At 34.8% G+C, this 16,480-nt stretch overlaps 1 protein-coding gene across 8 annotated transcripts in view; it reads right to left on the reverse strand.

Moving 5' to 3' along the window:
- The window catches only part of cnksr2a (connector enhancer of kinase suppressor of Ras 2a), a 676,696-nt gene that overhangs the window by 403,917 nt on the left and 256,299 nt on the right, over window positions 1–16,480 (reverse strand). For all 8 annotated transcript variants that reach the window (XM_051926925.1, XM_028799452.2, XM_028799451.2 and 5 more), the window contains one exon: window positions 4,999–5,086. In XM_051926925.1, coding sequence (XP_051782885.1) covers window positions 4,999–5,086 — 88 coding nt within the window. The remainder of the gene's footprint in view (window positions 1–4,998; window positions 5,087–16,480) is intronic.

Raw genomic sequence — 16,480 nt, forward strand, 5'->3', positions numbered from 1 at the left:
CATTTCCACTCAAAGATTTTTATAAACTGATTGATTAATGTTATTCACAGGTAATAAATGAACAAAACGCACATCAGATCTTATCTGTAAATTTTATGCTTGGCTTTGGGTATAGGACAGAAATTCATCAGTTTGTGACAAATTGGGTGTAATGGTAGCAATCCCCTTATAAAAAGCATTGCCTGACTACCAATAGGCAGAAACGTACCATGTTATTTGCACCACATTCTGGCAGTATAAGGGTGGGGTTCTTCTTCAACATTTAGTTGAGGAAACGGCAATTGATTGCCAAGAGCACAAATGGAAGGAGGTTTGATGACACAAAGAACAGTTTAGGAGGAATGGGTTAAATAATAATGCAAAACGTTTCTAAGAAAGAGTCATTGGCAGCTGCATGCAGGCCCAGTTCTTCTCAGAACTGTTTGGCACAATCTGCAAAGTGCTGTATTTAAAAATATATAACATACAGTTAATTTTGTTCTTATGTTTGCATTTAGAATACTAACTGGATGATCATTACATTACTGAAAATACAAACCCATTCCTAGTTGTGAGATCAACAAGAATAATTTACAGTTTAAAAAAAAAAGAACTAGGAAAAATTGCAATTGTGTGAGAGAGAAAAAAAGTCACCCAGACCTTTCATTTCCATTTCATTTTATGCCAACTAGAGGTGGAAAAAAATATTTAACATAATTTACATGATAGGACCTCTTAGATAGAAGTAGTAAGTATATTTTTATTTCACTTTTGGACTTTGATGCATTTATTCTTACATCATTGCAACATCATTTTGTTTGCTAATGTCAGCAGATATCATTGTTTTGCATGCAGATTTAATGAGGTGCCACCATGTTGTTTATGGTAACACGTGGTCTTAGTCACACATAGGTTCTGCGTTAAAAGATGGTGGCTAGCAAATGCATTCATTGTTTAAATAGCCTTTTAATAAAACAAATTCTTGTGCTTTTCTGGTGCAGATTTTAGGTTTGAGTTTAACATTGACTTTTGATTAGTGTTTCAGTTTTGTCAAAAGTACTTTAGGTTCTCCCATGTTTAAGATCTCTGCTTGTTTTAAGACTTAAGAATAATACTTGGCCTATATATCTTAACGAAGACATTTCTTTTCTCTGCTTTGCTCAGTTATACTAAGTAAGAGAAAACACTGGGCCTTTCTGAACACCATTCTTTCACACATTCTTTGAACAATTACTTAATTATTATTCAGGGTTAAGAGATTTGTGTGCCAGGCATAAATTTGATAGAAACCAGGAGATTTTCTGAAACAAACATTCTTGCTTTCCAGTGACTTGCTAATTACTAGCTTTGAGGGTCATTTCTTATATGATTTTTTTCCATGGACTGTCTGTGAGGCTCCGGAGATCATAATGTCTTACCAGAAAATTAATCGCTTGTGTTTTGCAATTTGTATATGCTCCATTTATGTTTAATTTCCCTTTCATGCATAATACTCTGTACCTCTCTGCTGATGCCAACTCTACTGTGTTGTTTACCAAATGTTACTGTTAATCTATTTGTAGATGTAGACTTTACACTTTTACTGTTTGTGGGTGTTGTGATTTATTATAAAATTACTTGTCTTGGATTACACTGTAATGCTTCTTGAGTGCTGTATAAAATGACTTGCAATGATGTCCTTTGGAAAAATACTAAATAATAGATCGATTGACTAATTGATACTGAATGATTCTGCTAATACTTTACAATGTTTTCGTTATGTATTTATTAAATTACTGCAGTTCTTTTCTTCTTTATTTCAATTGGAAATTGGTAGTTGGGCAACCTGTTTATTGTTAAAGTGTGGCATATGGCTTATTAAGAGGAATTTGCAAAGGAAAAATCATTTAAACCAGCTTCTGTTACATGTGACAACAATCCCACAGATGTGACACGTGCTAGAACCAGGCTAATCTCTATTTGGTTCAGAGTCATCTTAAAAATCCTGGTGATTACCTACAAGACCTAAAATACAGTATCTTAGAAATCCTACATGCAGTGCTTAAAGTATTAACAGCTGCAAAAAAGAAGATCTCAAAATAAAATTTCTGGTTAACTTCTAAAGGACTATCATATCACCCAGATGATGTATTCCATCCCACTTCTTGCAAATCAAAAATAGCAGAAGCAGTGGAATAAGAACCCTACAATATACACTTGTTATTAGTTAAAAAAAGAAGAACCATCTATAGAAAAAATACATATTCATGGCCACTTGACTGCCATCACTGTTAGTTTTGAGATGATGATGTGACTACCACATACTGAATTTTGTTCCACAATCCTAGAAAAAGTAATGAAGGGGCATTACTTTTAATTATGAAGACATTTTCTATTTCTTTTTATTAAATTTGTGTTATATTGCTGTATTATAGACAAATGCTTAGTCTGAACAACACTTTAAACTGACAATGCTTGATAATTAACAACCGCAATTAAGAAGGAAATTCTAAAAAATAATGTTGATTTAGGCGATAAGAAAGTGCAGTCTGTTTGTGACTTGGAAGTAAAAGGAAAAACATTCTCCTCTGTATACAATCACAGCTTCCATTTAATACTGATACGTTTAAAGATAAGCAAATTACTCAACATATAATGAATACCGAGTGTTAGCTGATGGCTACATGATTTTTCAGTGAACCTATTCTAGGCATTTTTCTTCAGGATGTAGTCCTATTCCTTTGTTTTGAAACTGAAATTATGCGTATGGAAGGCCAATGCAGCAAAACATTTTACATCACTGTTGCTAAAGATTTATCTACTAATGACTTTTTAATGCTTCACAGCAGTATTTCCCCAGGAAACATTTACTTTCTGAAACTGAAATCTGTGTTCTCCTACTTTTAGTTCAGCTTTATAACAATAAGGTTATACTTGATTAAAAAAAAAATCTATAGTTTTCTTTAATATGTCATTTAGAAAAAGTTATTTTTTTGTTCCTAATAAATATTTTTTGACTTGTGTTATTTTTCTAATCAAAACACAATATGAAGTTGAAATAAGGTTCAGAACAGAATATTCTGATTATGTCATATTTTATATTATATACATATACACACATATACACATACACACCTACACACACACATATGCACATACATGCTCCCCACCAGCCACTTTATTAGGTACACCTGTTCACCTGCTTCTTAACGCAACTATCTAATCAGCCAATCACATAGCAGTAACTCCATGCATTTAGGCATATAGACATTGTCAAGATGACCTGCTAAAGTTCAAACCAAGCATCAGAATGGGGAAGAAAGGTGACTGAAGTGACTTTGAATGTGACATGGTTGTTGATGTCAGGCAGGCTGGTTTGAACATTTCAGAAACTGCTAAATCTACTGGGAATTTCATGCATAGCCCTCTCTGTGGTATACAGAGAATGGTCCAAAAAAAGGGAAAATCTCAAGTGAGCGGCAGTTCTCTGGGAGAAAATGCTTTGTTGATGCAAGAGGTCAAAAGAGAATGGCCTCACTGGTTTCAGCTGATAGTTAGGCAACTTAAATAACCACCCATTACAACCAAGGTATACAGAGCATCTCTGAACACACAACATGTCAATCCTTGAAGCAGATGAGCTAAAACAGCAGGAACCCACACCAGGTGTCACTCCTATCAGTTAAGAACAGGCAACGGAGGCTACAAATTTGCATGAGCTCACGAAAATTGAACAATAGAGGAAGCAAAAACATTCCCTGGTCTGATGAGTCTTGATTTCGGTTGCAATGTTCAGATGGTAGGGTCAAATTTTGGTGTCAACAACATGAAAGTATGGATCCATCCTGCCTTGTATCAACGGTTCAGACTGGTGGTGGTGGTGTAATAGTGTGGGGGATACTTGGCATAAATAGAGCCCCATAGTACCAATCTTTTAAATGACACAGGCTACACAAGTATTGTTGCTGACCATGTCCATCCCTTTATGACTGCAGTGTACCCATCTTCTGATGGCTACTTCCAGCAGAATAACTCAACATGTCATAAAGCTCAAATCATCTCCAACTGATTACTTGAAAATGACAATGAGTTCACTGCACTGTACAGATCTCAATCTTACAGAGCAGCTTTGAGATGTGGTGGAATAGGAGATTGGCATCATGGATATGCATCTGACAAATCTGTGTGATGCTATCATGTTAATATGAACCAAAATTCCATGTGGAATGTTTCCTGCACATTGTTGAATCTATACAATGCCCACTTGAGGCTTGAGAGATTGACAAACAGATATGTAATCCTCCTCTAGCATAGAAAGTAAAGTCCACCCCATTTAAGAAAAATAGCTCTGTGTATTGTCCTCTTTTCTCCGTGATATTAGCATTTACATACTGTACACAACAAATATAATTTTCAAAGTGTTAACAACATTAAGAACTTGCAAAAGAAATTATTTTTGCCTACAATTTATTTTTATGAAAATGGATTATTCAGTGAGTAATGTGTTAGTTTCCCCCTTATTTCAGGATAAAGACTTGTGGTAACTCTTCAAACGAATTTTATTTTAAATAGAAAAGACTGTATAGTGAACAGAAATCAAAAATATGATTTTGTTAAGAATTTTGGGTCCCTACTTAAACAGTCTCAAAAATAAATTCTGGTGTTGTCAAATAAGAAGTGTTTACCTGATCAATGCACCCTTGCTTGTTGTTGTTCCTTTCACAAATATTCAATGTATGTAAACAAAAAATAAAATTTAAAATTATAATTAGGGTGTGCCGACAATTGTTACATTAAGCTAGCAGTCATACAGGGGATAGAGTTTAAATATTTTTGTTTGGTAAGTAAATATCAGCACATTTTTACACTACAAACTCAGGCCTCATTCCTGCAGTTCATACCTGCATTAGTAATAAATATATCATAGCAGCATGCATTACTGATTGACCAACATAGTTTATGAACCCTAACTGAATAAATTTCAACTTGAACATCAACCTCCCCAATAATAAAAAAAAAAAGAGTCTTCCTTTGCCTTACCTGTTGTACAATGGTGGTCAGTTCCAAACACAACTGGATCACATTGTTCCTTGTTACAGAGTAATCTGTTACAGCAGCAAAAGGTGATCTGAAAAAAAAAAAATCACCTAGTGTTAAACTTCCAGAAATAATTTACTTCATTTTACAGCAGAAACTGACTAAACAGTTGTGGTCTAAATCTGACAGTGTGCAGTACTTGCGTGAGAAATGAAATACACACATATTGCTTTAATTCAAATGATCATTATCTGTAAGCACACCACAAAAATTCAGATATTGTAATCCTTAATCTGTTTAGCTACAGTTTGCAACCAGACAAAGGAAAATCTCCTCAAAGCATAAAATCATGAATTATAGAAAATGATAGCAACTAAATCCAATAAAAGCTGGTTTAAAATATAAACACAATAACTATCTGCACACTCAGCATCCTTACAATCAAAACATGTACAGAGATTTTTTGTACCTTATTTTTTTAATGTTGCACTTGGTTAAACTTGTTATGTGGTCTCTATGGTAACAAATATCTAGCACTTCAGCTTCCAGAATGATTTTTCCCCAGAAGAAATTACTGTGCATTTAAAAGAGCAATTCTTTTAACAGGTAATCATCATTTTAGGACATTTCCTAATCTGATTGGAAGAAGTTAAAATTGACATGCATTTGTAATTAGAATTGAATAAAAATACTTTGAGATATGTGCACTATGCATTATACATTAAAAAACATACCCAAAGAACATGTACACAAACTTGGGACTGAATGCCAATTTATGAAGTGACAGATGGTGTGTTTTGTTGACAATGTTGCACAGCCGTCTTTAAATCAGAGCTAAGTAAACATGCTCTAAATTAATATTGCATTGCATCTATAAAACAGAAGATGTCAAAATCACACAGAAAAATATAACAAGTTTTATGATGTTTGATTTTTTTTTTAATCACTACTATCTAGAAAACAGAGGAAAAACATATATATTGATCATTTTTCTTAAAAATAAAAATCCATACTTTTTTTTTTAACCTACTGTGCTAATGGCATCCTACCTATAAATTGTACATAGCGGTAATACTCAGAAGTACTAAGAATTGAATGCAACTCTGTAGGATAAGTAGTTGTATCTAAAGCACTCATCTCATGTTTTCGGAGATTTCATCTAATATTTTGTAAAATTTCACAAGAAATAGTGGCATCATGCACTGTTCATAACTATACAGTCCAGGGATCAAATTCCAGACCCAGACACTGCTTGTAAGAAGATGGCATATTCTGCTCAACTCCATGCAAGTTAACTCCACCAACACCACCTCCACCCCCCCACCCCGACACTCCAGTTTTATTTCCACATCCCAGAAGCATGCCATTTAGGCTGACTGGCATCTCTAAACTGGCCTGATGTGAGTTCGTGGGAGCTGACCAATGAGAGTATCAATGAGAGTATCACCAATATTTAAAATTTTATTTAAGAAATACAAATTCCTTTGCTTGGAAATAAAGCTCTTTTTGTTAACGACAATTTACTAAGTAATTCTGTTTATGTACTGAAACGTAGTTTAGGAAGTCAGACACTATTTCTTTAGCTATGGAAGATTGTTTGACCTTCCTTCATAAATCAATATACAGTATTTTGTTTGAGGAGGTGCTTACGTAATAATTTTATCGATTAACTGCATATCCTTTCCAAAAATGTAGGTCATTTAACATCCTTATCTCTACATCTATTACTTACTAAACCCATATTGTTTATAGTGATGGCCAAGAAAATAACTGAATGTCCATGAGAATGGTGAAAACAAAATTTCTGATACAGTGGGCTTAAATGGAAACTCAACTTGAAAAACAACAAACAATATCAAAATGTCCATGATCAAAATCTCAGATTACTCATGGTGCATAATGCACTTTTCATATACTAAGTCATTTCTCACATTGTCCCAAATACAACTAACTATTTTAGCTAAAATATTCATCTTGTACACACCTGTGCAGGACACTCAAACAAGATGGAGGTTTTGAATTGAAGCCTTGCCTCTCTCTCTTTCTTTGTTCAGGGGTCCTGCTCAGCAATAGCTCACCCACTGGCTACCATTGCCATTCATGTGATATCAGCATTGCTGAGCATAGTCGCAGAGGGGGTACAAGTAGAGATTAAAACTTGAAGTACACGAAAACATTACTTCACGAAATTTGTACATACCCAAGATGGTTCAACTAATGCTGTTGACTATCCCCAAAGTACTGTAGTTGTGGCTTACCACTATGAACAAATGTAAAAATGCGATCAAATGATAGTCGATAAGTAAGCTAACCTGCTTTCTCAGCCCAAACTAGAAACAATGTACAGTAAGTAATAGATACTATACAAAAATTATCATTATTCCTTTAAATATTAAAAATATAATGAGGTACATTTGTTGTAATAATTTACCAAGATCCTGCACCATATTAATTACTAATGACTAATTACATTAATTTAATATTATTACAGTGCAGCTACTCATACGTTAGAATGCTGGAAAACTAGAGCACAGATAAAGAGCAACAAAATTGCAAGTGTTTCACACAGCATGGGCCAACAATATTAAAGGCTATGCAATAAAGCTTTTCTGGCCCCTTGTGAATGCCACTCCATATTGAGAGATGAAATGAGAAACAACCCTTGCTTACTGTTTAAAACTGTTCCTAATTCAACAAATCTGAATCAGCATGCAAAATCCCTTTAACATGACCAGCACCAATTTCACAAACTACTTTAACAAAATATAGATTATATAAGACTTCAGATCTTAAAGTCACAGTGTCAAACATTATGTCTGTTTGTGTGGACCACCTTAGTAATGACAGCTTAGTAAAAGAGAAGAAAATTATAACTTTAATTTATAAAATAAGATCATTTTATAAAATAAACCCTACCAACTCTATCTTTTCCCCCACTCCAAAAAAACTAGCCAAAATACTAGTTCTTGAAGTGTTCCTGAAGTACACTGTTCTTGAAGTATCCATTCTTAATATTATCAATTTGTTGCTATCACATGATATAATTTTATTGCATTAGGAACTACCTACTCTCAAATCATCATTGAAGAGATTAAATCTAAATCGCAAAATATTTAAACAATAGTACGCCAATTTCAAATCAAATCAATTTCATTACATACAGAAATGTGATAGCAGTACTTTGGTATTACATTTGAAAATTAGATATACAGTAGTTTCTCTCAGCTTACATGATACTTCTGTGAAACATAGTTAGAAAATATATTATTTGATTTCCCTTGTATGCAGATGATATTCAGCTATAGAATTCCTTCAGCTCAAATGACACTTCTCCTGCTGTGTCCATTAACAAATATTTCAACAGGTTTGAAGATTGTATTTGTAAAACAATAACTGTTTCTCTTTAACACATTATTAAATGGTAGGAATAATATTTACAGCTACAATGTACCGTCAATTTTTAGTTCAGAAGGCCAAAATAATGACTTAATATTACATACTGCAACATTCTCAGACCCACTTAGACTAGAGGAGTCTATCCAGGCACCATTGAGAATAAGGCAGGACTCCTGTCAAACACAGGACCTGGCCTCAATATTACTTTACTAAGTACACAACATGTAGAGCTTATTCATTTATTTCGATTAGTACTGACTAGTGCAATTTGTTATTTACAGGCTTCTCACATTGTTCTGTTTGCAGCTTTCATCCATCCATTCACTTTCCTAAACTGCTTACCCAGGTCTGTTAATTCAAACACCTGCTGGAAGCATCATTATTAGGACTAGGAACTACAAGCTTAGAACTTCTCTTTTTTACATATTTACACTATCACTTTTAAATTTAGGGCTTAATTCAAAATCCCTTTTTGTACAAATATAAATATTGACTTGGCTTGGGCATTATATGCTTAATAGAAACTTGAAATGATATACAAAGCTACTTACTACAAACTACTACTTCTGCTTTGGCCTGGGTACATGACTGCCAGTGCTCTAAGGTAAGACCCTGGCTTGGAATATCTCATCTCACAGAGTTGGGGAAAGTGAAGGTGATAGAAGGACAGCAGTATAAATGTGTTGGCAGGGGATGTGGCAGAAAAAAAGGGATAACTGAAGCTGCATAGAAGGAGTGTGAGGAAAAGACATTGCATATCAGTGATGCTAAAATGTAGGCAAAATAATGCAAACAAAATAAAAAATGCACAAAATGAAGATCAGCATATTCTCATACATATTCTCACATAGTAAAACCACCAAGAACATCTCACATCAACATCAAATACTTAATACAGAATGCAGAAAAGCAAATGAATATTCATAGATTTCCAGTTGTTCAGTGGACAAAGTTCTACATTCTACTGTACATAGAAGTAATCCAAATGTACCACATTTCTGTGTTAAAGTTCAAGTCAATTAATTCTTTGATAGTTAGGTTCTCTTTATGTTAATCAGTTTCAAACTACTTTGTTGTCTTGTCTGTTTAAACAAATGTGTCTTTATACGTACTCATTATACAATTTAATAATTTGTAAAGTTTGTAATCATTTACATGTAAATGTTATGGTGCTCTGAGCCTGCACTCAGAAGGGTGCTATACAAAAATAAATTGAATTGAAAGCAGTTGCCATGATTTATGTCAATGAATACAAATACTTAAAAATATAAAGAAATACAAATTTATGCACACTTTAAATTATGCCACAATAAATTAACCAAAAGGTTGATTTAAAGGGCTCTAGCCTGCAAGCCGTAAGGTGCAACTCAAAAGTTCAAGTCACACATATGCCCAAATAAGAAGCAAAGTATGTCGAGAAAACTGCAGGGTCTAAAGGACTCCACAAACACCCCATAAATAGGCTAGTGGTGAAGAAGAAAGGAAATTTTACAGACTTAAAAAATATATATTCTTCTACACAGCAAATTGCATTGAGCATATCATTGAAAACTGGTAAAAAAACTGATTATGAGAACTAAATTGAATTTGCTGTAAATATTTTATCAACTATTAAGATGAATTTTGCACTAAAGCACCATCTGTTAGGACATAGGAGAGCAGTGCCCACATGCCCTAGGTCTACAACAAGATGATACACACACAGGAAACGTTACTATGGTGATGTCTGCTAATCTAAATTTACCCATAAAAGAGGATGTTAAGGTAAGGTCTGAGTGGGAGACAGAATGTCAGTGGATCAGCCCTGTCCATGATGACAAATAAGCTTGCCATCGAGCATTTTCGGTCGCTTTGGGTTCATGCACCTGCACTGTGCTGTTTCACATGAGATATGTCCAAGCAGCTAAAGAGCAGATGGCACAGAGTGGGATTACTCGATTCTTTATACCTCACTCACACTTCCCCCAAATTAGACATGCTATGATGTTGTTGTTTAATTAATTGCAAGTTACCTACTGTAGGTTATATTAGCCTATATTATACTATAACCAATAAAACTAGGCAATAATCAATGCAAACTGATCACATTAATATTTACATCAATTTGGGCTGAAGGTTAAGATACTGTAGTTAGAATAAAAGAAGTCTATGACAATGTGCAATTTATAAAAAAAAAAACAACACTTAAAGCAATCCTGCATGACCCATAACCATGGTACATATTTAAAAGTTTTTTTTTCAGTCTGCCCTGCTTTATGTTATCAACTTTCTTGATCTGGAATGGAGTAATGAATATATGTTTTTTTTCTTTGTTCTAGGAAAATAGATTTATTTTGATTACACATATAAGTTTCATATCTCTACAAGAAGAAAAAAATACTGCAAAGGAAAAGAACAGTTTGAAATACATTATATTTTATAATAAGTAACTATATAACATTTAGTTACTTTTTTGGTAAGTAATTTAAGTTAACTTTAAACGTGATGCTTCCTAACACTGGTCCCTTGTGGATATTTGTTTCTATTTCTGGATATCATCCACCTGGGTAAATAAACTGGTATGCTAAAGCATCTAGCTGAATAAATTGTTCAGAAAAATCAATATCTTATTTTTCATGTTCATATCATTTTAAAGGTAGACATTGTGATGTGGCTCAAAAGAAAAAAAAAATTAAAATTACTCTGAACTGTTTACTGAAATAATTTAATATGAATAGGCCTGTGAATATTAAAGCCGTTTTGTATTAGAAATTAATCATAGTTATTTCTTTTTAATAGAGAAATATTAATATGCTTGAAGGGACTATGATAAATTGCAATTAATAATGAGTTAGTTTTCACAAAAAAATTAAAATGGTGCGAATAATCATGTTTAAAAATTTGAATTGAACAGCAACCCTAGTTTACGTGCCGGACATACTGGATTACAGAAAATTAATCCTCCACTACAGTATTTACATAGAGCATTAGAAATGCATTAAATTACTATGAATGAAAATTCTTGAATAAAACTGACATTTACTAAGCATCTCACAGAAGCAAAAGGGCGATCTGACTCAAACTGTAGTCTGAATTCCGAAAATGGTTAACAAATGAGTCTAACTAAACAAATCTGATACAAAAAAATACACAAATCATTGATCTCCTTTCTAATATGTGGTTACATGAAAAAACTACATTCACAACAGCTCTCTATGGACTGAGTTGAGTAGCTGGCGATTAAGGCATTCAAAATAAAAACCTTTTCTTTTATTGAATGAGTGCCTTTTACTTTCAACAGTGGGACAAGCAAGTCTAGATATAATAAATCAGGAGATGTGGCGAAAAAAGAGAAAGAGCCGCCGTCTCTTCGATTTGCTCCTACCATGCTTGTTTGTATTAATGAAGCCAACAATTTCTGATGGCATAATGCAATGTTCACTATTGTCCTAAAAGTCCACAAGGTTTGCAGTTCCAACCAATGCTATCAGATGCTGTTCTGTAGACTGTTACTTATTTGAATGTTGAGACAATAATATATTTTAACATTTACATAAACCAAAAAATTAAAACTTCATTAATGTGAAATAAAACAATCACATGCCAAATACGAAAGGTATGTAAAGTCTGGCCACCAAAAATAAGGAATAAAGAGCAATGGACATGCTTGTTCTCATTTGTTCATATTTATTTACATTCCAGTATGTACAACAAATAGCACTCCATCTAGTGCTGGTTGCTGGAGCCAGGATTGGCTCCAGATGTCATGATCCTGAAATGCATTAGGTGGTAAAGGATGGGTGTAGGTACAATTGTGAATAGTGACTAATAAAAATACACTCATATCTATATGAATACTGGATGGACCAGTATTGTATATGTTGAATAAATGTGTCAAACTTTGCTAAAGATCCCATTCAGTTAGCATAAATAAACAATATTGCATATCGGCTTTGATTCTAAGAGAGGTGCAAATCTTCCTTAACTAATTACATTTTAGTGACACTTCTTTATTATCTAGAGTATTAAACAAAACATTCTTCAAGGAATTTCAAAATGCTTTGATAACATGAATACTGTATAACATTCACAAACTGCCTAAGCCAGTTAGTTTTTTCCCCCCCGAGGCTCAGAGCCTGTCCTGGCATCATTGGGTATACTACAGCGCATCAGATCCTCACAAGAACCACACACACAGAAACTGCATATACTCACACTGTGTCATTTATAGTCAACAACTATCCTATAAAAGATATGGGGGGGGAAGCAGAGTCACAGAGAAATACACATGCAGATATGGAGAAAACACTAACTCTACAAAGCCTCTGATCAAAGACATAATTCAATACCAGTTTAACAGATCCACTAGGCAGCGGCAGCAGCAGCACTAACCAATGTGCCAACATTTCATAGAAATACTCAAAATCTTGCTTGCCTTGTGAGGCACTGTAACTAACATTCCTTTGTGAGATCAAGGGGCACTTTTACTGAAGAAACAGCACTGTGCCACAATAATACATCAATGACTTCAAACTCTCTTGAAAAAATGAAAATATGTCACTTTACATAAATAAATCATGGCCAGGTCAGGAAACATTCACTATTACAGCACATTGCCACACCCACCACATGACGAAACAGCTCGGGATCCCAGTTGGCAACTCCTCAGGAAGACACATGGTCCAGTCCCACCTTCCAGAAATGACCATCTATCTGCCACAGGCAGGTGTTATTGTGAGCATCCCCTTGGCCAGGTCCAACCGCTTGGGACCTCAATAATGAGGATCCTGCAAGCCGGATCACCCTCAGGGAATCACGACATATGGCCGTAGTGCCATAACGGAAACTCCCACTCAATGAAGGTAATATGCCTCATTTGGGACTCTGTGACCAAATGCTCGTTCAACACAAAGTCAAACCAGCAGTACCCAAGGATTCTCTGGAGAGACACAGTACTGAAGGAGTCCAGTCTTCATCTCAGGTCACTGGATAGTGTCCGTGTCTTACAACCGTATAGCAAGACAGGAAGCACCAGGACTCTAAAGACTTGGACCTTTGTCCTTTTGCAAAAATATCGGGAGTGCCACACAACCTTTCAAGCAACCTCATGACCCCCCCATGCTCAACCAAACCATTTACTGACTTCATAGGAAGAGCCACCAGAGACATGAACGTCACTGCCGAGGTAAGTAAACAACTCGACAAGGTCAACACTCTCTCCGCAGACAGACACACTGCTGATGCCTGTGCTCAAGAGGTCATTAAAGGCATGCATCTTGGTTTTTATCCAGGACGCTCGCAATCCCAATCAGAGTCTCCATTGACTCAGAGAATATCACAGCATCGTTGGCAAAGTCAAGATCAGTCAATCTTTCTTCACCAACAGATGCCCCACAGCCAATGGACCCCATGACCCTGCACAACACCAGTCCATGCTAGCATTGAACAGAGTAGGAGCAAGAACACACCCCTGACGAACCCCAGAATCAACTGGGAAAAACACAAAGGCTCTGCCTCCACTCTGCACAGCACTCACAGTACCAGTGTAAAGGCCAGTCATGATATCCAGCAACTTTGGGGGGGATCCCGTGAAGTCTCAGAATGTCCCATAGGGCAGCTCGATCAATGAGTCAAACGCTTTACGAAAATCGACAAAGGCTGCAAAGCAACTGCCGATATTCAGTATTGAACAGTTGAGTAATACCAGTGCCAGAACGCATGCAAAAAATAATATATACTCTGGGAATACAATTTGTAATCCAAAAATCAATCAAAAAAGAACATATTGTCATTAAACAGAAATACATATTTTTGCAGCACAAAATGAGTATCTGCTCAATGACCAGATTCACTAATTCATACTTAGAGAGTCTTACTATAAAAGTAGAACTAGAAGGATTGGAATGGCAGAAAGGTCAACGGTAGCTTCTGTTGACATCTTTAATGAAACTTTAACACCTGCTTGCAATTATCTGGAGAGGAAGAAGGGATATAAAAGTTGTGAAGTGACTAAAGGTGGTAGTAAAATTATTATATTAGAAGCTGTTATGTGGAATTTCTAGGAGGTTGATCAGATCAACTGAAAAGATCACAGATTGGATAGCAAGGTACCAAATCTCATAGACTTTATAGATGTTAATTAGGCAGATATTGAATTGTTTCTACACTCATGAAATCTGAAGTACAGAGGTATTTAGAATAGGTTACAATAGTGAGAAATGTATTAAATAAGTCAGTGGGTTGTTGTGCAAACTACAGTAAAAAGAATTTTGCTTGATCATGAATTTTCTGTATCCCCTAAACGCATAAAGCTCAATAAAACAAATACTGAAATGATGAATTAATTCTTCTTTACCTGGTAGATGTTACAATGTCACAGAGAGTAAAAACAAACCAGGTCGGTGATCAAGTTTTAATTTACACTAGGTTCTACACAAGTTATGATAATTAACTTTATAATATTTCTAAGAAATGAACACTTAATGAGTTTCCATATGTGTCGCTGTGCTCTTGTTAAAACTCACATTTCAAAGTAAGAGCCAGGTTCCACTGTACTAATTCCTTTCAAACTTCAGTCATGTGACATCTAAGTCTCTGCTTACACTGAAAATGGTTGGCTACTCCAGCCTTTCCTCATAACTCATACCTTGCACTCTTGGAATCAGCCTATGTGCTATTCTCTTAATTTTTTCTAGTAACTTACAGTATGTCTTTTTGGTATCCTTGAGACTAAAACTGCACACAGTACTCTAGAAGAGACATCAGGAGTGTGTTTATATAACTTAACGAAATGTGCATCTTACCACATGACAAACACCCTAAAAATACCAGTAAATCCACCAGGTAGTTAATTAGAAGAAGATTTTTTTTCCCCCCCAATTACATCACCTTTGCCTAAAGATAAAGTTTAAATCATGACATCCATATACGTTAATAAAGAAAAAACATCTCAATGCATCTATCTGCTTTTTAACATGGATTTACATTTATGATAAGATGATTAAATTACATTTTTGGAATAACACTCCTATACATTTTATAAACACAACAGAGGTATATGAAACAACATTGCCGTATCCTGGTACAAGTTCTAAATGTAGGCTAAACAATTGCAGCCCATTCTCCCCCATGATCTCATATAACATGTATTTATCTAAAACAACTACCAAAAAGATTATTTCAATTAATTTCAGGTAAGATTAATGAAGAACTTTTCTGCACATAATAGTTGTGACACTACCACTAAGCAGCTACAGTACATACTGTATGATTTTAGACAACAAATCAATATTACACAACTTGCAGTAGCAGGTTAATGATACCTTACATTTCCTGTGCTAAGATCACAGGATCAGTTTACAGCGATGTAATCCAATTTCCAAGAGCTGAAATGCAGATTACACCCTACTATACATATCTACAAATGTAAAGGCTATAAATAACTCATCTGTAAGACTCCAGGACAACATCACTGTTCACTTTCAAATCCCTAATTTTAAGGGTACTACCCTCTAGGTTGTATGTTTTTTCTTCTTCTTCTAAAAACAGTTAAAGCATATATTAAACTTACATACATAAATATAGTATTTGCCAGGCAATATATTTAAAGGAAATTACCTCTATATAATGTGCAAATTTCATATTAAATTGGATCCCAGTCATCCTACCATGTGCACATAATACTTTCACTACAGAGCATCTGCTTCAGTATGGTTTCACTGTTGATAGTGAAGTTTCTTCTTATACCTGTCATGAAGTTGGAGTCACAAAAACTAAAGAATTCGAAAGCACTTCCAATAATGCCCACTTGAAGCGGGTATCACCGACGAACCCTGGCTAATAATAAGGACAAGCACCAAATCTTTATAAAATAAAAGATTTATTCTTCACAAAAAGTATTCCAATCACTATGAAGCTTCATGGAGCACAATGGCAAAATGGAATTGCCTGAAACACGAAGGAAATCTACAGTAAATCAAACAAGTCCCAAAACAGATTACAAAGGCAAGGTCAAAACACAAAGCAGAAAGTCAAAATGGCAGATATCCAAGAATTAACAGAAACACAATACACACAAGAAAACTCACCACTAACAGGCACGTTCATAATG

Source organism: Erpetoichthys calabaricus, chromosome 4 (assembly GCF_900747795.2).
Source record: "Erpetoichthys calabaricus chromosome 4, fErpCal1.3, whole genome shotgun sequence".
Lineage (NCBI taxonomy): Eukaryota > Metazoa > Chordata > Cladistia > Polypteriformes > Polypteridae > Erpetoichthys > Erpetoichthys calabaricus.